General features: G+C 42.7%; 1 protein-coding gene across 1 annotated transcript; it reads right to left on the bottom strand.

Moving 5' to 3' along the window:
• Positions 1-1110: 1110 nt before the first annotated feature.
• LOC115169464 (uncharacterized) lies at positions 1111-8298 on the bottom strand. The gene is made up of 10 exons (XM_029725110.1): positions 8285-8298; positions 7612-7688; positions 6973-7157; positions 6724-6841; positions 6546-6645; positions 5888-6224; positions 5545-5683; positions 3846-3957; positions 1789-1864; positions 1111-1663 (listed from the first exon to the last, which is right to left on the bottom strand). Exons 2-10 carry the CDS (start codon positions 7679-7681, stop codon positions 1586-1588), a joined length of 1215 nt encoding a protein of 404 aa, XP_029580970.1. The 5' UTR covers positions 7682-7688; positions 8285-8298; the 3' UTR covers positions 1111-1585.
• Between the last annotated feature and the right edge of the window lie 14504 nt (positions 8299-22802).

Consider the following 22802-nt stretch of genomic DNA (forward strand, 5'->3'; position numbering starts at 1 on the left):
TTAAATAGCAGCAGTAAAATAACAATAGCAAGACTATATACAGGGGTGCACCAGTTAGTTGAGGTACATATACAGTGAGGGAAAAAAGTATTTGATCCCCTGCTGATTTTGTACGTTTGCCCACTGACAAAGAAATGATCAGTCTATAATTTTAATGGTAGGTTTATTTGAACAGTGAGAGACAGAATAACAAAAAAATCCAGAAAAACGCATGTCAAAAACGTTATAAATTGATTTGCATTTTAATGAGGGTAATAAGTATTTGACCCCCTCTCAATCAGAAAGATTTCTGGCTCACAGGTGTCTTTTATACAGATAAGGAGCTGAGATTAGGAGCACACTCTTAAAGGGAGTGCTCCTAATCTCAGTTTGTTACCTGTATAAAAGACACCTGTCCACAGAAGCAATCAATCAGTTGAAGTGTGCACTTGTAAGGGTTGTTGGGTTGTCCCCACAGTGACAGTACGTACATACCGTGCATACCTGATAAAATGTTTAAAGATAGGTGTATTGAATTTTTCACAACAAGAGTGTGACATTTGAGTCATTTTTCAGTTTCATTTGATATCTTTTGAATACTAAAATGGATGATAGTTTATTCTGATGTTGTGAATATGAAATTACACATGGAAACAATATATGTTTTATTATAGTAAATGTGTTATTATTAGAAACAGTTAAATCCACTATACGATCACAATGACTTTGAAAGACATTTCAATTGCTCTTTTGTCTGTATATTACCGTAATTTCCGGACTATAAGCCGCAACTTTTTTCCCACGCTTTGAACCTCGCGGCTTAAACAATGACGCGGCTAATATATGGATTTTTCCCACTTTCAATTATTTTTGAAAGGAGATGACTTCTGTGGTTTCAGTGCACAGGAGGAGGAAGATAGTGACTAATGACGTTCTTGGTAGGCTACTGTTTACTGCTAATTTTAAATTTTTTGTTACAAGCCGTGTTTCGTTAAAGCCTATTTATTTTTGTTACAAGCCGTGTTTCGTTAAAGCCTGTGTAAAGTTAATTTGTTTCAATGTACCGGTAGGCACCTGCGGCTTATAGACATGTGCGGCTTATTTATGTTCAAACTAATATATATTTTTTAATTCAGTGGGTGCGGCTTATATTCAGGTGCGCTCAATAGTCCGGAAATTACGGTATACAGCAGATTTATGGAGAATTGCTGTGGGAGTGCTGTTATATCCCGTCTACTACTAATCATTCATCCATACTGTGTGTGTCCTATGATTGCAGCTTTGGAAATAAAATAACTATCCATCCATTACTCCTTCCTGTGTTGACTCACGGACTTGAGGAACGGGACCAGGAAGGTCACACTTGCCCTACAAGCACACACTTTCCTTGTCTTACTTCTTGTAGATCTGAAAGGACTGTATTGGTAATAACAAATGGCAATGACTGCATCTTGACCTATGATAGGCTAAGGGGATACTTCTTACAGATTGGCCCACGAGCCTAGGGTCTATCGATGATGGGGCTTTTACAGCCTAGCAAAGCCGTCTGAACCCGCAAGCTTCAGTCTGGCATTTACGAGGCTACTTTAAAAACAGGCCATCTTGTTTAACTGGCCATATTGACAGGTGTTTCCTCAGCTTCCTCCACCACTGTGATCTCCTCAACACATTTGGACGGCAGGGCCTGAGGGACAAACGGTGCAAACCAGAAGGAGAGAAGTTTTGTTAGCTCCACAAGAGAGGGGTTATGATATGATAGTTTACAAAAGTAAAGATAAATGTTTCTGCTCCGTGCGTGTGTTTATTCACCTGAAGTAGGTCGTCTCTCTCCAAGAGGTGTTTCATCTTCAGTGGGGGACCAGGGATGGGGGGAAACAGACGTTCCCTGAACACACACACCACAGTCAATCAGGGAATCACACCACTAATACCATAGCGTTATATCATTACATTTAAACCTTATACTGTTTTCATATTGTTCTTGCCAGTTACTGTTCAATCACACAGGCATTTGTCTTCCCCTTTCTGTTGTTTTCTAAGAATAAATGGGTGTTTTCCACCTCTCGTTGGAAGGAAGTTCCATTTCACTGTGAAAATGTGTGCGGTCTGTAGACAGATGCTACAATCTAACACCTCTGTCCTTATTCTATTAATACGTTGTCATCTTCTCTCTATCTTTCTCTGGGTGTCTATTTTTTGTAAATGTTTCGTTTCTCTCTGGTCCCTCCCATTCTCTCTGTTTCCTTCTCTCTCAGTCGCTCTCCGTTTTTCTCTGCTGCTCTGTTGCTCTCTGTCGCTCTCTGCTGCTGCTCCGCTTCGCTCTGCTCTCTTTCTCAGTTTCTCAGTTGCTCTCTTTCTCAGTTTGTCAGTTGCTCTCTTTCTCAGTTGCTCTCTTTCTCAGCTTCTCAGTTGCTCTCTTTCTCAGTTGCTCTCTTTCTCAGTTTGTCAGTTGCTCTTTTTCTCAGTTGCTCTCTTTCTCAGTTTGTCAGTTGCTCTCTCTCAGGTGCTCTCTTTCTCAGTTGCTCTTTTTCTCAGTTTGTCAGTTGCTCTCTTTCTCAGTTGCTCTCTTTCTCAGTTGCTCTCTTTCTCAGTTTGTCAGTTGCTCTCTTTCTCCGTTTGTGAGTTGCTCTCTTTCTCAGTTGCTCTCTTTCTCAGTTGCTCTCTTTCTCAGTGTGTCAGTTGTTCTCTTTCTCAGTTTGTCAGTTGCTCTCTTTCTCAGTTGCTCTCTTTCTCAGTTTGTCAGTTGCTCTCTTTCTCAGTGTGTCAGTTGCTCTCTTTCTCAGTTTGTCAGTTGCTCTCTTTCTCAATTGCTCTCTTTCTCAGTTTGTCAGTTGCTCTCTTTCTCAGTTGCTCTTTTTCTCAGTTTGTCAGTTGCTCTCTTTCTCAGTTGCTCTCTTTCTCAGTTGCTCTCTTTCTCAGTTTGTCAGTTGCTCTCTTTCTCAGTTGCTCTCTTTCTCAGTTTGTCAGTTGCTCTCTTTCTCAATTGCTCTCTTTCTCAGTTTGTCAGTTGCTCTCTTTCTCAGTTGCTCGCTCTGCTCTCTCTCGTTAGAAGGAAGTTTAGTGTCACTGTGAAAATGTGTGCAGTCTGTAGACAGAAGCTAAAATCTAACACCTCTGCACTTACTCTATTAATATGTTGTCTTAATGTCAGTGTCTCGGCTCTCTCTGCCTCTGCGCCTCTTGGCTCTCTCTGCCTCTGCGCCTCTTGGCTCTGTCTGCCTCTGCGCCTCTTGGCTCTCTCTGCCTCTGCGCCTCTTGGCTCTCTCTGCCTCTGCGCCTCTTGGCTCTCTCTGCCTCTTGGCTCTCTCTGCCTCTGCGCCTCTTGGCTCTCTCTGCCTCTGCGCCTCTTGGATCTCTCTGCCTCTGCATCTCTTGGATCTCTCTGCCTCTGCGGCTCTTGGCTCTCTCTGCGTCTCTTTGCGCGCTCGCGGCCTCTGAGCAAAGAGACTGTGCTATCTCTGTGTCTCTCTGCTCTCAGTGGCTCTGCGTCTCTCTGCTCAGTGGCTCTGCGTCTCTCTGCGTCTCTCTGCTCTCAGTGGCTCTGCGTCTCTCTGCGTCTCTCTGCTCTCAGTGGCTCTGCGTCTCTCTGCGTCTCTCTGCTCTCAGTGGCTCTGCGTCTCTCTGCTCAGTGGCTCTGCGTCTCTCTGCGTCTCTCTGCGTCTCTCTGCTCTCAGTGGCTCTGCGTCTCTCTGTCTCTTTGCTCTCTCTGTCTCTTTGCTCTCTCTGTCTCTTTGCTCTCTCTGTCTCTTTGCTCTCTCTGTCTCTTTGCTCTCTCTGTCTCTTTGCTCTCTTTACTCTCTGTGTGTCTGTGTCTCTTTGCTCTCTCAGTGTCTCCTCCCTCCCCATGAACCCAACAGAATAAATACCTCTGGAGTCTGATCAGCAGCAGCAGAGCCAGGAGGATCATGGGTATCCCCAGAGTGATGCCAACAACCCCTAGAGTGTTCAGCTGATTGTGTGATTCAGACGGGGCCACCGCTGCACACACACATACACACACACACACACACCAGTGTAAATATAAACCGACAGAAAAGAATGCTAAATAAAATATAAAAATAGATTAAAAACAGATTAGAGGTCGACCGATTAATTAATTAGGGCCGATTTCAAGTTTTCATAATAAATCGGTAATCGGCATTTTTGGACGCCGATTATGGCAGATTACATTGCAATCCACGAGGAGACTGCGTGGCAGGCTGACCACCTGTTACACGAGTGCAGCAAGGAGCCAAGGTAAGTTGCTGGCTAGCATTAAACTTATCTTATAAAAAAAACAATCAATCTTAACATAATCACTAGTTAACTAGTTGACGATATTACTAATTTAACTAGCTTGTCCAGCGTTGCATATAATCAATGCGGTGCCTGTTAATCATCGAATCACAGCCTACTTCGCCAAAAGGGTGATGATTTAAAAGCACAGTCTTTGGACCAGTGTACCTAACCATAAGAAAGACATTGATGTTTAAAATCAATACACATGCATATATTTTTAAACCTGCATATTTAGTTCAAAGAAATTCATGTTAGCAGGCAATATTAACTAGGGAAATTGTGTCACTTCTCGTGTTCAGTGCAAGCAGAGTCAGGGTATATGCAACAGTTTTGGCCGCCTGGCTCATTGCGAACTGTGTGAAGACTAATTCTTCCGAACAAAGACCGTAATTCATTTGCCAGAATTTTACATAATTATGACATAACATTGAAGGTTGTGCAATGTAACAGCAATATTTAGACTTAGGGATGCCACCCGTTCGATAAAATACGGAACGGTTCCGTATTTCACTGAAAGAATAAACGTTTTGTTTTCAAAATGATCGTTCCCGGATTTGACCATATTAATGACCTAAGGCTCGTATTTCTGTGTGTTTATTATATTATAATTAAGTCTATGATTTGATAGAGCAGTCTGACTGAGCGGTGGTAGGCAGCAGCAGGCTCGTAAGCATTCATTCAAACAGCACTTCCTGTGTTTGCCAGCAGCTCTTCGCAATGCTTGAAGCACCGCGCTGTTTATGACTTCAAGCCTATCAGCTCCCGAGATTAGGCTGGCAATACTATAGTGCCTATAAGAACATCCAATAGTCAAAGGTATATGAAATACAAATGGTATAGAGAGAAATAGTCCTATAATTCCTATAATAACTACAACCTAAAACTTCTTACCTGGGAATATTGAAGACTCATGTTAAAAGGAACCACCAGCTTTCATATGTTCTCATGTTCTGAGCAAGGAACTTAAACATTAGCTTTTTTACTTGGCACATAATGCACTTTTACTTTCTTCTCCAACACTGTGTTTTTGCATTATTTAAACCAAATTGAACGTTTCATTATTTATTTGAGACTAAATAGATTTTATTTACATATTATATTAAGTTAAAATAAAAGTTAATTCAGTATTGTTGTAATTGTAATTATTACAAATATATATATAAATCATCCGATTAATCGGTATCGGCTTTTTTTTGGTCCTCCAATAATCGGTATCGGCGTTGAAAAATCAGAATCGGTCGACATCTAATCCAGATGTCATTATAATATCGATGACTGCGGACTCACTGATGGTGTTGCTCCAGCTGCTCCAGTGTTCAGATCCTCTGCAGTCACCCTTCTTCCTCACCCTCATCTTCACATCGTACCATTGTGTGTGGTCCAGGTTGGTCTCAGTGTATGTCAGTCCCTCTGTAAAGCTCCTCACCTTACAAGACACATATACAAATAACCTGTTAATAAAAACAGGGCCACCACTGAGTTAGACAACAACTCTCTGGTATACTTATCTATTTTTTTACTTAACACTTATTTTTCTTAAAACTCCATTGTTGGTTAAGGGCTTGTAAGTAAGCTTTTCACTCTAAGGTCTAAACCTGTTGCCAAATACAATTTGATTTGATAGTATTACCAGGTCATTGATCTGTAGCTGGTAGTGGAAGCATCTGGGTGTGGTGCTGGACGGGAGACCCCACTGCACCAGCAGACCCTCCTCTCTGACCCAGGCAGTGATGTTGGGGGGCGGGCGCAGTACTTCAATATCTATGGTGTCCATTTTATTGGTGTAGATGCAGCACACGTCAGGGAGTGACACTTTGAAAGTCAGACTCAAAGAGGTGACGCCGTCACCCACACTGCCTTGGCAGCCAGCAGACACGTCTCGACCCACACCGCCAGGCCATCCCTGGGCTCCCATGACCTCAGAGACACAGTCCACACTGGACATACTCTCATTGTTCCTACACACACTGATATATACACACACACACACACACACACACACACACACACACACATACACACACACACACACACACACACACACACACACACACACACACACACACACACACACACACACACACACACACACACACCAGCACTTAAAGCAGACACCTTAATTAAAGGTGGGTGTCATGTACTAAAATTAGATTACAATTTTATTATACTGTAAAATGGTAATTGCACAGTAATAACCAATAAATTGACAAGCTTGTACTATCACATTAAATAATTGTTGTTAAGCCTTTCATTTTCTGTGTGTCTTGGATATTGTGGGAGGGGCTTACGAGACAGAGGCAGAGGATTGGCTGTCATTAGGGAGACCATGGAATTTCCAGGAGCAGTTGAGTTGATTGGTTGGGTAGATAAGACAGTGGGCCAGTCCACCTAGAGTTACAGACAGGGTTCAGTGAGTGTGCATGCGTGTGTGAGTGTGTGTTTGGGTCTTTGTGCGTTTTGTCTTACTGTGTGATAGGTTGCAGGAGGGAATGCTGGTGTCAATGCTGGTGTCAATGTCAGTGTATTCATTTTCCTCGCTCTGAACCAGCTGCATAACACCATGAGAATCCCTCTGGTACACTATCTGGTGCATCAGAGACAGAAAAAGAAAGCGCGAGAGAGAATTTTTTTTTTTTTAAGAGACAAAGAGATTGTAAATCTAAAATGGTTTGAGACAGGGCCTTTAGAGACCACAGACTATCATAGTTATCTCACTTCTCTATAATCCGTCTCGTCATCCTGACAGGGGTATAAGGGAGGCGGTTCTTGGTTCTGGTCAGGTTCTAGGCTCTGGTGTGAGTGTGTAGCAGGGCTTTGGGTCTCGTCCAGCCCTATAGTAACCGTCCCAGCAGTCAACCCTTCTGTGCTCTCAGTGAAACTTGTTTCAATCATTTGAGTTACTGTCAGACAGAGACAGAAATAGAGCTCAGTAAGGTCGCACACTACAGGGTAACAGTGTTGGGGAAGCTACTCTGAAATCATAGTTGACCAAATTACCAATTACTTCACACTAGAAGTTAAGCTACATTAAAGATACCCTTAGGAACTGACTGTACAAAACATAAACATGACAGACTGACCAGGTGAATCCAGGTGAAAGCTATGATCCCTTTTTGATGTCACTTGCTAAATCCACCTCAAATCAGTGTAGATGAAGGGGATGAGATAGGTTAAAGAAGGATTTTAGGAAGGTGTTCTTAATGTTTTGTACACTCAGTGTAGTTTAATTAAGTAAAGCTACATTGAAAAAGTAGTTCACTACATCCAAGCTACTTTGGGAAAAAATGATCATATCTAAATCTGAAATGTTATAGGCTTTAATGATGATACACACACATTCACATTATCACTCACCTTTCTCTGCACTCCCAAGGGAATGCAGCATCACAGCACAGACCCAGAGGACCACCAGATATAGCCCCATTGCAAACCTTGGGGGGGGGGGGGGGGAGAGAAACACACAGATATCACACCATGATAAAAACCTGACTACTATGGTCATAACTGTCCTCCTACATTTGCTCTTTTCAGTATTATGTCCATCTCTGATAAGCTACTCAGGAAAGGGCTGAATATAGCCCATATTAATATATGTCGCCTTAGAAATTATGTTAATGAAAATCAATAACTTGCTAACATCAGATAACATTTATATTAGACATTTATGAGAGTTAATTAGATAATTCATTTGATGATACAGCAGTAGCAATACAAGGATATAACACCTACAGAAGAGACAGAAATGTTTTCATCAAGCTGTCTGCTCAAGAGGAAGCTTCTAACTGAAACCTGTGCCTGTAATCTGGTTCAGGATATCAACCTACCAGGGTGTTTACAAACACTACAGGAACAAGATCATCCACATGTATCGATCACATTTTTACTAATGCTGTAGAACTTTGTTCTAAAGCTGTATCCGTACCCATTGATCACAATATAGTGGCTATATCAAGGAAAGCCAAAGTTCCAACAGCTGGGCCTAAAATAGTATATCAGAGATCATACAAAAGATTCTGCTGTGACTTACGTGGATGATGTTAATATTTGTTGGTCTGATGTGATTAATGAGGAGCATCCAGACGCTGCACTTGATGAATTTATGAAATTGCTTCTTCCAATTATTGATAAACATGCACCTGTTAAGAAATGGACTGTTAGAACTGTTAAGGCTCCATGGATTGATGAGGAATTTAAAAACTGTATGGTTGAAAGAGATGGGGCAAAAGGAGTGGCTAATAAGTCTGGCTGCACATCTGACTGGCTGACTTACTGCAAATGGAGAAATTGTGAATAAACTCAAAAAGAAGAAACTGTATTATGAAGCCAAGATCAATGATATAAAGAATGATGGAAAAACTTGAGTACTTTAAATGAAATTATGTGCAGAAAGACAAATTCAACTCCATCTTTCATCAAATCAGATGGCTTATTCATCACAAACATTTTGATGTTGCCAATTATTTTAATGATTATTTAATTGGCAAAGTGGGCAAACTTTCAAACAACAAACAGTGGGCAATTGTATTCATGCATAAAAAATACAAATAAGGAAGGAAAAGCATTGTACGTAGCAAACTGTTGACCAAATACAATGCTATTTCTCTGTAAACAAATTAAGACTTTCAGCATGCTTATAGAGAAGGGCACTCAACATGTACTGCACAGACAAACTGCTGATGATTAGTTGAAAGAAACTGATAAGATTGTGCGAGCTGTACTGTTAGATTTCAGTGCAGCCTTTGATATTATTGACTATAACCTGTTGTTGAAAGAACTTGTGCTATGACTTTTCAACCTCTGCCATAATGTGGATTCAGAGCTTTCTTTAATGGAAGCTTCTCTAATGTCAAACATGTAAAGTGTGGTGTACCGCAGGGCAGCTCTGTAGGCCCTCTTTTCTGTTTTTTACGGGTCCCGTGTGACTCAGTTGGTAGTGCATGGTGTTTGCAATGCCAGGGTTGTGGGTTCGATTCCCATGGGGAACCAGTACGGAGAAAAAAAAAGTATGGAATGTATGCATTCACTACTGTAAGTCGCTCTGGATAAGAGTGTCTGCTAAATGACTAAAATGTAAATGTTACCAATGACCTGGCATTAAACAAAGCATGTATGCTGATGATTCATACACATCAGCAACCACAGCTAATGAAGTCACTGAAACCCTTAACAAAGAGTTGCAGTCTGTTTTGGAATGGGTGGCCAGTAATAAACTGGTCCTGAACATCTCTAAAACTAAAAGCATGAACCAAGATGGAGTAGCAGTGGGGATGTCTGTTTTGACTGTCTTGTCCCGTCCCTTGTATATATCGTTTTTCTTCATATATATTTGTATTCTCATTTTCCATTTACGGACTGAACATACTCTCCTGCAACCCGCCTCACCCAATGTGGTATGGATCTGCTATTTTTACACTTTTGAACAGGAACCCCCTTCTGCAGCTAGCCAGCTAACTAGCTACTAGTTAGCCTGGAGCTAGCCTCGAACTAGGCCCATCTCCCGGCTAGCCGAAGAGATTCCATCAAGCAATTCCTGGGCTTCAATTACCTCTTTTGCCAATTGGCCTGGACCCTTTGCTGCCGACACAGAGCCCCGCCAATCCATCACGATTGGTCTACCGACGTAACCGTTCAAGGTTTTTTTTCTTTTTTTTTCACTCCCATTGCGACATCTCCCTGAGGCCCATCTGCTAGCCTGCTGTTAGCCCTGGCCTGCTAGCTGTCTGAATTGCCGTGCCTCCAGCTCACCAAGCTACTCACTGGACCCTATGATCACTCGGCTACACATGCTTCTCCCTATTGTCAATATGCCTTGTCTATTGCTGTTTTGGTTAGAAAAGTTTCATCTTATCTCACTGTAGAGCCTCCAGCCCTGCTCAATATGCCTTAGCTAGCCCTTATGTTCCACCCCCCACACATGCGGTGACCGCATCTGGCTTAAATGGTGCCTCTAGAGACAATACCTCTCATCGTCACTCAATGCCTAGGCTTACCTCCACTGTACTCACATCCTACCATACCCCGTCTGTACATTATGCCTTGAATCTATTCTTCCGCGCCCAGAAACCTGCTTCTTTACTCTCTGTTCCGAACGCACTTTTTTCCTTTGGTGATGTAGAGGTTAATCCAGGCCCTGCAGCCCCCAGCATCACTCCCATTCCCAAGGCACTCTCATTTGTTGACTTCTATAACCGTAAAAGCATTGGTTTCATGCATGTTAACATTAGAAGCCTCCTCCCTAAGTTTGTTTTATTCACTGCTTTAGCACACTCCGCCAACCCGGATGTCCTAGCTGTGTCTGAATCCTGGCTTAGGAAGGCCACCAAAAACCCAGTAATTTCCATCCCTAACTATAACATTTTCCGACAAGATAGAACTGCCAAAGGGGGCGGAATTGCAATCTACTGCAGAGATAGTCTTCACAGTTCTGTCATACTATCCAGGTCTGTGCCCGAACAATTCGAGCTTCTACTTTAAAAATCCACCTTTCCAGAAACAAGTCTCTCACCGTTGCCGCTTGTTATAGACCCCCCCTCAGCCCCCAGCTGTGCCCTGGACACCATATGTGAATTGATCGCCCCCCATCTATCTTCAGAGTTCGTACTGTTAGGTGACCTAAACTGGGACATGCTTAACACCCCAGCCGTCCTACAACCTAAGATAGATGCCCTCAATCTCACACAAATCATCAAGGAACCTACCAGGTACAACCCTAAATCCGTAACCATGGGCACCCTCTTAGATATCATCCTGACCAACCTGCCCTCTAAATACACCTCTGCTGTCTTCAACCAGGATCTCAGAAATCACTGCCTCATTGCCTGCGTGCGTAATGGGTCCGCGGTCAAACGACCACCCCTCATCACTGTCAAACGCTCCCTAAAACACTTCAGCGAGCAGGCCTTTCTAATCGACCTGGCCCGGGTATCCTGGAAGGATATTGACCTCATCCCGTCAGTAGAGGATGCCTGGTTGCGCTTCAAAAGTGCTTTCCTCTCCATCTAAAATAAGAATGCCCCATTCAAAAAATGTAGAACTAAGAACAGATATAGCCCTTGGTTCACCCTAGACTTGACTGCCCTTGACCAAAACAAAAACTTCCTGTGGCGTACTGCATTAGCATCGAATAGCCCCCGCGATATGCAACTTTTCAGGGAAGTCAGGAACCAATATACTAGCTAAGGCTAGCTTTTACAAACAGAAATTTGTTTCCTGTAGCACTAATTCCAAAAAGTTCTTGGACACTGTAAAGTCCATGGAGAATAAGAGCACCTCCTCCCAGCTGCCCACGGCACTGAGGATAGGAAACTGTCACCACTGATAAATATACGATAATCGATCATTTCAATAAGCATTTTTCCACGGCTGGCCATGCTTTCCACCTGGCTACCCCTACCCTGGCCAACATCTCAGCACCCCCTGCAGCAAAGAATTGCAAAAATCTCTGAAGCTAGAGTCTTTTTTCTCCCTCTCTAATTTTAAGCATCAGCAGTCTGAGCAGCTTACCGATCACTGTACCTGTACACAGCCAATCTGTAAATAGCACACCCAACTACCTCATCCCCATATTATTACTTACCCTCTTGCTCTTTTGCACCCCAGTATCTCTACTTGCACGTCATCATTTGCACATTCTATCACTCCAGTATTAATGCTAAACTGTAATTATTTTCACCTCTAGGACCTATGTACTGCCTACCTCCCTACTCTTCTACATTTGCACACAGATTTTTCTATTTTTCTTTTCTGTTATTGACTGCATGTTTGTTTATGTGTAACTCTGTGTTGTTGTTTTTGTCGCAATGCTTTGCTTTATCTTGGCCAGCTCGCAGTTGTAAATGAGAACTTGTTCTCAACTGGCCTACCTGGTTAAATAATAGTGAAATTAAAAATACATAAAAAAAAAAAATGTATTTGGTACAAATGACTCCTTAAGTTCAAGACCTCAGCTAAATCTGGTAATGAATGATGTGGCTGTTGAACAAGTTGAGACTAAATTACTTGGTGTTACCTTAGATTGTAAACTGTCATGGTCAAAACATATAGATTCAACGGTTATAAAGATGGGGAGGGGTCTGTTCGTATTAAAGAGATGCTCTGCTTTTTTGACACCACACTCCAAAAAGCAAGTTCTGCAGGCTTTAGTTTTGTCTAATCTTGATTATTGTCCAGTCGTGTGGTCCGGGGCTGCAGGGAAAGACCTAGTTTAGCTGCAGCTGGCCCAGAACAGAGCGGCACGTTTTGCTCTTAATTGTAATCAGAGGGCTGATATAAATACTGTGCATGCCAGTCTCTCTTGGCGAAGAGTTGAGACTGACTGCATCACTTATTTTTATAAGAAAAAATGTGTTGAAAATCCCAAATTGTTTGCATAGTCAACTTACACACAGCTCTGACACACACTTATCCCACCAGGGGTCTTTTACAGCTCCCAAATCCAGAACAAATTCAAGAAAGCGTACAGTATTATATAGAGCCCTTATTGCATAGAACTTCCTTCCATCCATCTCATATTGCTCAAATAAACAGCAAACCTGGTTTCAAAAAACAGATAAAGCAACAGCTTGCAGAACACAACGCCTCTCCCCCATTTTATCTAGATAGTTTGTGTGTATGCACTGATATGTAGGCTACGTGTGCCTTTTAAAAAATGTATGTAGTTTTGTCCTTGAGCTGTTCTTGTCCATTTATGTTCTGTATTATGTCATTCTGTATTATGTTTCATGTGGACCCCAGGAAGAGTAGCTGCTGCTTTTGCAACAGCTAATGGGGATCCTAATAACATTTCCAAAAAACTCAAGGCACATCAGAACTTCAAAATTCAGAGGGTCACACGTTTTACTTATTTCTACCAGGTTTAAGAGTGTCGCCTGGAGTCGTTCTTTAATCATGTCATTCCATGGGCTTTATAGCTTCTGGTAGAGGCTTCTCTAAGGTATAGATCTACAGTAAGACACCAGTGCCCCCTGTATATAGCCCTGCTGTTGTTATTTACTGCTGCTCTTTAATTATTTTCTTTCTTAAAACCGCATTGTTGGTTAAGGGCTTGTAAGTAAGCATTTCATTCTAAGGAATGACTGTTGTATTCGGCACATGTAACAAATAAAATTAGATTTTGAAGACCAGCTTAACTACATGAAATCCTTCCCCTATCCAGTACAAACCAGACTGACTTTGCATCAACATCTAAGGGAAACTTGATGATATACAGTCATGGGTTTTAGACAGTTGAGAAACACAAAACACTAAATTGTCCCCTTAACATTGGGCATATCAAAAGTTCAAAACAGCACAAGACATGTTAGGCTTGAGTGTTAATAAAGTAGAGAGGTTAGAATGATGGTCTCATATCAAGATACAAGTAAAATACCGTTGTGTTTCACTGAGTATCTTCCTCCGTCTGGTCTTGATGCCGTCTAGTGTCAGCAGAAAGAGTGTTGTCACACACACACTGACTGCCTCTGGAGGGAAATGTGACATTACTCATTACTGGAAGGTTGATAGACAGGAAACTACAACCAGTGGTGTATTAAGTAGAAATACTTTGAAGTACAACTTCAGTAGTTTTTTGTGGCATCTGTACTTTACAATTTCTATTTTTGACAACTTTTACTTCTCTACATTCCTAAAGAAAACAATGTGCTTTCTACTACATAAAAAAGTACTCGTTACATTTTGAATGCTTAGCAGGACAGGAAAATGGTCTAATTCACGCATTTAAAGAGAAAATCCCTGGTCATCCCTACTGCATCTGATCTGGTGGACTCACAAACACAAATGCTTTGTTTGTAAATTATGTCTAAGTGTTAGTGTGCCCCTGGCTATCCGTAAATTAAAAAAAATAGAATATTGTGAGTCTGGTTTGCTTAATATAAGGAATTTGAATTGTTTATACTTTTGATACTTAAGTATATTCAAAACAAAATGTATTTTCAGCAAACTGTGTGTAAACATGTGTAAATATTTGTATGAACATAACAAGATTCAACAACTGAGACATAAACTGAACAAGTTCCACAGACATACGACTAACAGAAATTGAATAATGTGTCCCTGAACAAAGAGGTGGTTAAAATCAAAAGTAACAGTCAGTATCTGGTGTGGCCACCAGCTGCATTAAGTACTGCAGTGCGTCTCCTCCTCATGGACTGCACCAGATCTGTCAGTTCTTTCTGTGAAATGTTACCCCACTCTTCCACCAAAGCACCTGCAAGTTCCCGGATATTTCTGGGGGGGAATGGCCCTAGCCCTCACCCTCCGATCCAACAGGTCCCTGTAATGGAAATTATATGATTAAAGGTTTGACTAAATGATTTCACTCAGAAACCATATAACCCGTTGAAATGTATTAGAAATTATAAGGCTATAATAATGTGTTAAAGACTATAATCCAATGCTGTGTGTGAGTAGAGTTTCTAAGACAAGGACACTGTTACTACTTCAAAATGAGCAGGGTAGAGTTGATAAGACGACCTTGGGAAAGGAACAGGAGAAGAGGCCTCCCTAAGTTAGGGAGAGAAACAACGGCCTGAGAACGGCTTAGCTGGCAGGAGATTAGAAGACAGGTTGCAAGGTTTGATAATGAATGTATGTGTACTGTGGAAAAATACAGCCGCCTAAAGCGGGGTGGAGTTCTCTACTGATGCGAGTTCATTTGGGTGTGTGTGGTAATATAAAAGGCTTTGTGCATTGTATGGATTTTAGAGCTCTCATAAATAAACGTTTTGACCATTGTAGGCTGGTTCTCCGTCAGCTTCATTCAACCAGAATCTTGCACACTCTGGGGGTGGGGCAGACTGAGTAGTTTAATTGAAGTTCGGATTAAGAACATTGATAACTTAATTCACGTAACAGTCCCAGATGTGCTCAATGGGATTGAGATATGGGCTCTTCGCTGGCCATGGAAGAACACTGACATTCTTGTCTTGCAGGAAATCATGCAGAGAACGAGCAGTATGGCTGGTGGCATTGTCATGCTGGAGGGTCATGTCAGGATGAGCCTGCAGGAAGGGTACCACATGAGGGAGGAGGATGTCTTCCCTGTAACGCACAGTGTTGAGATTGCCTGCAATGACAACAAGCTCAATCCGATGATGCTGTGACACACCGCCCCAGACCATGACGGACCCTCAACCTCCAAATCGATCCCGCTCCAGAGTACAGGCCTCGGTATAACGCTCATTCCTTCAACGATAAATGGGAATCCGACCATCACCCCTGGTGAGACAAAATCGCGACTCGTCAGTGAAGAGCACTTTTTGCCAGTCGTGTCTGGTCACGCAACGGTGGGTTTGTGCCCATAGGCGATGTTGTTGCCGGTGATGTCTGGTGAGGACCTGCCTTACAACAGGCCTACAAGCCCTCAGTCCAGCCTCTCTCAGCCTATTGCGGACAGTCTGAGCACTGATGGAGGGATTGTGCGTTCCTGGTGTAACTCGGGCAGTTGCTGTTGCCATCCTGTACCTGTCCTGCAGGTGTGATGTTCGGATGTACCGATCCTGTGCAGGTGTTGTTACACGTGGTCTGCCACTGCGAGGACGATCAGCTGTCCGTCCTGTCTCCCTGTAGCTCTGTCTTAGGTGTCTCACAGTACGGACATTGCAATTTATTGCCTTGGCCACATCTGGAGTCCTCATGCCTCCTTGCAGCATGCCTAAGGCACGTTCACGCAGATGAGCAAGGACCCTGGCCATATTTCTTTTGGTGTTTTTCAGAGTCAGTAGAAAGGCCTCTTTAGTGTCCTAAGTTTTCATAACTGTGACCTTAATTGCCTACCGTTTGTAAGCTGTTAGTGTCTTAATGACCATTCCACAGGTGCATGATCATAAATTGTTTATGGTTCATTGAACAAGCATGGGAAACTGTTAAAACCCTTTACAATGAAGATCTGTGAAGTTATTTTGATTTTTACGAATTATCTTTCAAAGACAGGGTCCTGAAAAAGGGACGTTTCTTTTTTTGCTGAGTTGTATACACTGCTCAAAAAAATAAAGGGAACACTTAAACAACACAATCTAACTCCAAGTCAATCACACTTCTGTGAAATCAAACTGTCCACTTAGGAAGCAACACTGATTGACAATAAATTTCACATGCTGTTGTGCAAATGGAATAGACAACAGGTGGAAATTATAGGCAATTAGCAAGACACCCCCAATAAAGGAGTGGTTCTGCAGGTGGGGACCATAGACCACTTCTCAGTTCCTATGCTTCCTGGCTGATGTTTTGGTCACTTTTGAATGCTGGCGGTGCTTTCACTCTAGTGGTAGCATGAGACGGAGTCTACAACCCACACAAGTGGCTCAGGTAGTGGCGCTCATCCAGGATGGCACATCAATGCGAGCTGTGGCAAGAAGGTTTGCTGTGTCTGTCAGCGTAGTGTCCAGAGCATGGAGGCGCTACCAGGAGACAGGCCAGTACATCAGGAGACGTGGAGGAGGCCGTAGGAGGGCAACAACCCAGCAGCAGGACCGCTACCTCCGCCTTTGTGCAAGAAGGAGCAGGAGAAGCACTGCCAGAGCCCTGCAAAATGACCTCCAGCAGGCCACAAATGTGCATTTGTCTGCTCAAACGGTGAGAAACAGACTCCATGAGGGTGGTATGAGGGCCCGACGTCCACAGGTGGGGGTTGTGCTTACAGCCCAACACCGTGCAGGACGTTTGGCATTTGCCAGAGAACACCAAGATTGGCAAATTCGCCACTGGCGCCCTGTGCTCTTCACAGATGAAAGCAGGTTCACACTGAGCACATGTGACAGACGTGACAGAGTCTGGAGACGCCGTGGAGAACGTTCTGCTGCCTGCAACATCCTCCAGCATGACCGGTTTGGCGGTGGGTCAGTCATGGTGTGGGGTGGCATTTCTTTGGGGGGCCGCACAGCCCTCCATGTGCTCGCCAGAGGTAGCCAGACTGCCATTAGGTACCGAGATGGGATCCTCAGACACCTTGTGAGACCATATGCTGGTGCGGTTGGCCCTGGGTTCCTCCTAATGCAAGACAATGCTAGACCTCATGTGGCTGGAGTGTGTCAGCAGTTCCTGCAAGAGGAAGGCATTGATGCTATGGACTGGCCCGCCCGTTCCCCAGACCTGAATCCAATTGAGCACATCTGGGACATCATGTCTCGCTCCATCCACCAACGCCGCGTTGCACCACAGACTGTCCAGGAGTTGGCGGATGCTTTAGTCCAGGTCTGGGAGGAGATCCCTCAGGAGACCATCCGCCACCTCATCAGGAGCATGCCCAGGCATTGTAGGGAGGTCATACAGGCACGTGGAGGCCACACACACTACTGAGCCTCATTTTGACTTGTTTTAAGGACATTACATCAAAGTTGGATCAGCCTGTAGTGTGGTTTTCCACTTTAATTTTGAGTGTGACTCCAAATCCAGACCTCCATGGGTTGATAAATTGGATTTCCATTGATTATTTTTGTGTGATTTTGTTGTCAGCACATTCAACTATGTAAAGAAAAAAGTATTGAATAAGATTATTTCTTTCATTCAGATCTAGGATGTGTTGTTTAAGTGTTCCCTTTATTTTTTTGAGCAGTATATATCACAGTGGCAAGGCATATGAACTAACAGGTTATAGAGCAAATTACAATTATCACAACACACAGGTAGCATTTTTTTCCTGGATTGGCTTCCCCAGTGATTTTACCCACGCACCTCTGCTGGAAGTAGGCCTAGCCTACTAACTGCTCTGTGACAGGACCCATGAAAGCTATTTTTTCACCAAGATCCATACTGTAGCCTATGTAGCCTTTTACTTTCACCTATCCAACTACGTCACGTCAGTGGTTACTTCAAAAATGGAGGAAGAAGGGTACAAAAGGACGTTATAGAAATTCTGTCAGATCTCAAATGTTGGATGATGTGCGTATTGTTCTCTAGGTATTATTAAAGCACTGTTGGAGGTAGAAACACAAGCACTTCACTGCACCTGCAAAAACATCAAAATCTGTGTACACGACCAATCAACTTTGATTTGGGTATGAACAATGCTTGTTTTTATTTGAATTAGGCCTACAGCAAGGCCTAAGGTATTAGGTTTAGTATCTACACTGATTGAAAATATAAACTCAACATGTAAAGTCTTGTTTCCATGTTTCATGAGCTGAAATAATAGATCCCAGAAATGTTCCGTACGCACATAAAAGCTTATTTCTCTCAAATTTTGTGCATTAATGAGTTTACATCCCAATTAGTGAGCATTTCTCCACTGACAAGATAATCCATCCACCTGACAGGTGTGGCATATCAAGAAGCTGATTAAACAGCATAATCATTACACAGTTGCACCTTGTTCGGGGGGCAATAAAAGGTCACTAAAATGTGCAGTTGTCACAACACAATGCCACAGACGTCTCAAGTTGAGGGAGCTCGCAATTGGCATGCTGACTGCAGGAATGTCCACCAGAGCAGTTGCCAGAGAATTGAATGTTCATTTCTCTACCATAAGCCACGTCCAATGTCATTTTTCAGAATTTGGCACTACGTCCCACCAGCCTCACAACCGCTGTGTATGGCGTTGTGTGGGTGAGCGTTTTGCCTATGTCAACATTGTAAACAGAGAACCCCATGGTGGCGGTGGGGTTATAGTATGGGCAAGCATAAGCTACGGACAACGAACAGAATTGCATTTTATGATGGCAATTTGAATGCACAGAGATACCGTGACGACATTCCACAAGGGGTACTTGAGAAAACTCATTAGACCATAGGCCTACTGGTAAAATTCACGAGGGGGTACTTCAGGGGTATTCCGAGCAAAGCAAAGTGTACTTGGTGGTACAGTAACCGAAAAAAGGGTGGGAAGCACTTGCACTAGACCACCAGGAAACCTTGCATATTATGGAGAAAAGTGACAGAATATACTGTATCTTTACACTACGTACGCCAAGTTATTGGTTGCGTGATGACGACTTTGTCCGATTGGACTGTACCTAAATTAAGGTACTCAAAGGTGGCTTTCCTGAAGGAAGCGCACGGCGAGCAAATCACAGTAGCAGTGTGGGTAAAATCACCGGGGAAGCCATATTACAACCTATGTTGTGATAATTGCTCTATAACCCGTTAGTTCCGCCATCTTTTCAGAATTCCCTGTGTTGTTTTATTGTCTCGGCCTTAGGCCTAAATATCACGGAAACAATAAAACAACACAAGGAATTCTGAAAAAATGGCGGACTGAACACTGTAGATCACCTCAAGATAAAAAAAAGTAATATTCAATATCGGTAAATTAGACTAAATATTAGCACTTCACAAACGGGTGGGTTATAACATAGACTAGATCCATGAGAGAAAATCCAGTATTTACTGGTGGTATCCAATAGAAAGAAGAAGTTCCTCATGCCCCGTGTTCACTTGCAGATGGTACCCACTTCCCATTCAACTTTGGGCGGCGTGGGAGGTGGTGAAAAAATATAAACTTTTCCCAACTTTGAATGCAAATCACCAGCGGTGAAATAAGTATAGCCAGTTATAATTGTAATGGCTGAGCAGATAATAAGAAAATACGGTCAGTATTTAACTGGCAACAATAGAAGGAATATAATATATATTGTTTACAAGAAACTCATTCAACAATTTTTTTATAATTTTTGTTGAAAACAATCTGGGGGGCGGGGGTGAAATATACTACTCAAAAAAATAAAGGGAACACTTAAACAACACATCCTAGATCTGAATGAAAGAAATAATCTTATTCAATACTTTTTTCTTTACATAGTTGAATGTGCTGACAACAAAATCACACAAAAATAATCAATGGAAATCCAATTTATCAACCCATGGAGGTCTGGATTTGGAGTCACACTCAAAATTAAAGTGGAAAACCACACTACAGGCTGATCCAACTTTGATGTAATGTCCTTAAAACAAGTCAAAATGAGGCTCAGTAGTGTGTGTGGCCTCCACGTGCCTGTATGACCTCCCTACAACGCCTGGGCATGCTCCTGATGAGGTGGCGGATGGTCTCCTGAGGGATCTCCTCCCAGACCTGGACTAAAGCATCCGCCAACTCCTGGACAGTCTGTGGTGCAACGTGGCGTTGGTGGATGGAGCGAGACAGGATGTCCCAGATGTGCTCAATTGGATTCAGGTCTGGGGAACGGGCGGGCCAGTCCATAGCATCAATACCTTCCTCTTGCAGGAACTGCTGACACACTCCAGCCACATGAGGTCTAGCATTGTCTGCATTAGGAGGAACCCAGGGCCAACCGCACCAGCATATGGTCTCACAAGGTGTCTGAGGATCTCATCTCGGTACCTAATGGCAGTCAGGCTACCTCTGGCGAGCACATGGAGGGCTGTGCGCCCCCCCAAAGAAATGCCACCCCACACCATGACTGACCCACTGCCAAACCGGTCATGCTGGAGGATGTTGCAGGCAGCAGAACGTTCTCCACGGCGTCTCCAGACTCTGTCACGTCTGTCACATGTGCTCAGTGTGAACCTGCTTTCATCTGTGAAGAGCACAGGGCGCCGTGGCGAATTTGCCAATCTTGGTGTTCTCTGGCAAATGCCAAACGTCCTGCACGGTGTTGGGCTGTAAGCACAACCCCCACCTGTGGACGTCGGGCCCTCATACCACCCTCATGGAGTCTGTTTCTGACCGTTTGAGCAGACACATGCACATTTGTGGCCTGCTGGAGGTCATTTTGCAGGGCTCTGGCAGTGCTTCTCCTGCTCCTCCTTGCACAAAGGCGGAGGTAGCGGTCCTGCTGCTGGGTTGTTGCCCTCCTACGGCCTCCTCCACGTCTCCTGATGTACTGGCCTGTCTCCTGGTAGCGCCTCCATGCTCTGGACACTACGCTGACAGACACAGCAAACCTTCTTGCCACAGCTCGCATTGATGTTCCATCCTGGATGAGCTGCACTACCTGAGCCACTTGTGTGGGTTGTAGACTCCGTCTCATGCTACCACTAGAGTGAAAGCACCGCCAGCATTCAAAAGTGACCAAAACATCAGCCAGGAAGCATAGGAAAAGAGAAGTGGTCTGTGGTCCCCACCTGCAGAACCACTCCTTTATTGGGGGTGTCTTGCTAATTGCCTATAATTTCCACCTGTTGTCTATTCCATTTGCACAACAGCATGTGAAATTTATTGTCAATCAGTGTTGCTTCCTAAGTGGACAGTTTGATTTCACAGAAGTGTGATTGACTTGGAGTTACATTGTGTTGTTTAAGTGTTCCCTTTATTTTTTTGAGCAGTGTATATTTCTTCCATGGGCAAAGAAATTCAAAAGGGCTGATGGTATTAATTAAAAGGAATTTTGATCCAAATGTTCAAATTGTCCGAACAGATCCTCAAGGTAGATGGATGATTTTAAATATGTTATTGGCCATAAACAGATATGGCTTATTAACCTATACAGTCCAAATAATGATGATCCACGCTTCTTTGAAAATATATAAAATAATTGATCAACCCTTCAAGCAACACAAGACTCTTTTATTATGGTGGGATATTATAATACATTTTTGTTTACTGAAACAGGATCCAAGTGGTAAATATAAAGATCCAGTCCATTACACTTCAGTGTCGTGATGCAAAAATTCTAGCTAAATGCTTATGTAACAGTATAGCTTCCATCCCTCTCCTCGCCCCAACCTGGGCTTGAACCAGTGAACAACTACTTCAGGTCTCAGAGCGAGTGACGTCACCCAATTGAAACGCTATTAGCGCGCACCACCGCTAACTAACTAGCCATTTCACATCGGTTACACTTAGCGCATGGAATTAAAAATGTTTTCTCATATATTATTCATCCTAATCAGACAGGTGTTTTTATATGGACAATACATTGGAGATAATATAAAACAAGTACTGGAAACAATAGAACACTATGAAATATCTGGGAAACCAGGCCTGGTATTCATAGCCGACTTTGAAAAGGCCTTTGATAAAGTACGACTAGAGTTTATATATAAATGCCTTGAATATTCAAATTTTGGAGAATTTCTTATAAAATGGGTTAAAGTTATGTATAGTAACCCTAGGTGTAAAATAGTAAATAATGGCTACATCTCAGAAAGTTTTAAACTGTCAAGAGGAGTAAAACAAGGTTGTCCACTATCGGCATATCTATTTATTATTGCCATTGAATTGTTAGCTGTTAAAATCAGATCCAACAACAATATTAAGGGATTACAAATCTAGGGCTTAAAAACAAAGGTGTCATTGTACGCTGATGATTCATGTTTTCTTTTAATTAAATCCACAATTAGAATCCCTCCACAGCCTCATTGAGGATCTAGATACTTTTTCTAACCTCTCTGGATTAAAACCAAATTATGATAAATTTATGATACTTTATTATGAATTGGATCACAAAAAAATAATTACATTACCGTGTAGTGTACCAAGAAAATGGTCTGACAGGATGTGAACATACTCGGTATACATATCCCGAAAGAAAGAAATGATCTCACTCCAATACATTTGAATAGAAAGTTGGATGAAATAGAAAAAATAAAATCACCCCAATTAACTCTGTAGTCATATCACAGTTGAACTATTTGCTTATGGTTTTGCCTACACC

The sequence above is a fragment of the Salmo trutta genome, chromosome 31, assembly GCF_901001165.1.
Source record: "Salmo trutta chromosome 31, fSalTru1.1, whole genome shotgun sequence".
Lineage (NCBI taxonomy): Eukaryota > Metazoa > Chordata > Actinopteri > Salmoniformes > Salmonidae > Salmo > Salmo trutta.

Excerpts from the sequence above, each read along its gene's own strand:
- LOC115169464 (XM_029725110.1), bottom strand. The coding sequence starts at position 7,681 with ATGGGGCTATATCTGGTGGTCCTCTGGGTCTGTGCTGTGATGCTGCAT. Across the intron at positions 6,646-6,723 it reads CTCCTGCAACCTATCACACA|GTGGACTGGCCCACTGTCTT; the intron begins GTAAGACAAAAC and ends CTGTAACTCTAG. Across the intron at positions 1,664-1,788 it reads AGAGAGACGACCTACTTCAG|GCCCTGCCGTCCAAATGTGT; the intron begins GTGAATAAACAC and ends TTTGTCCCTCAG.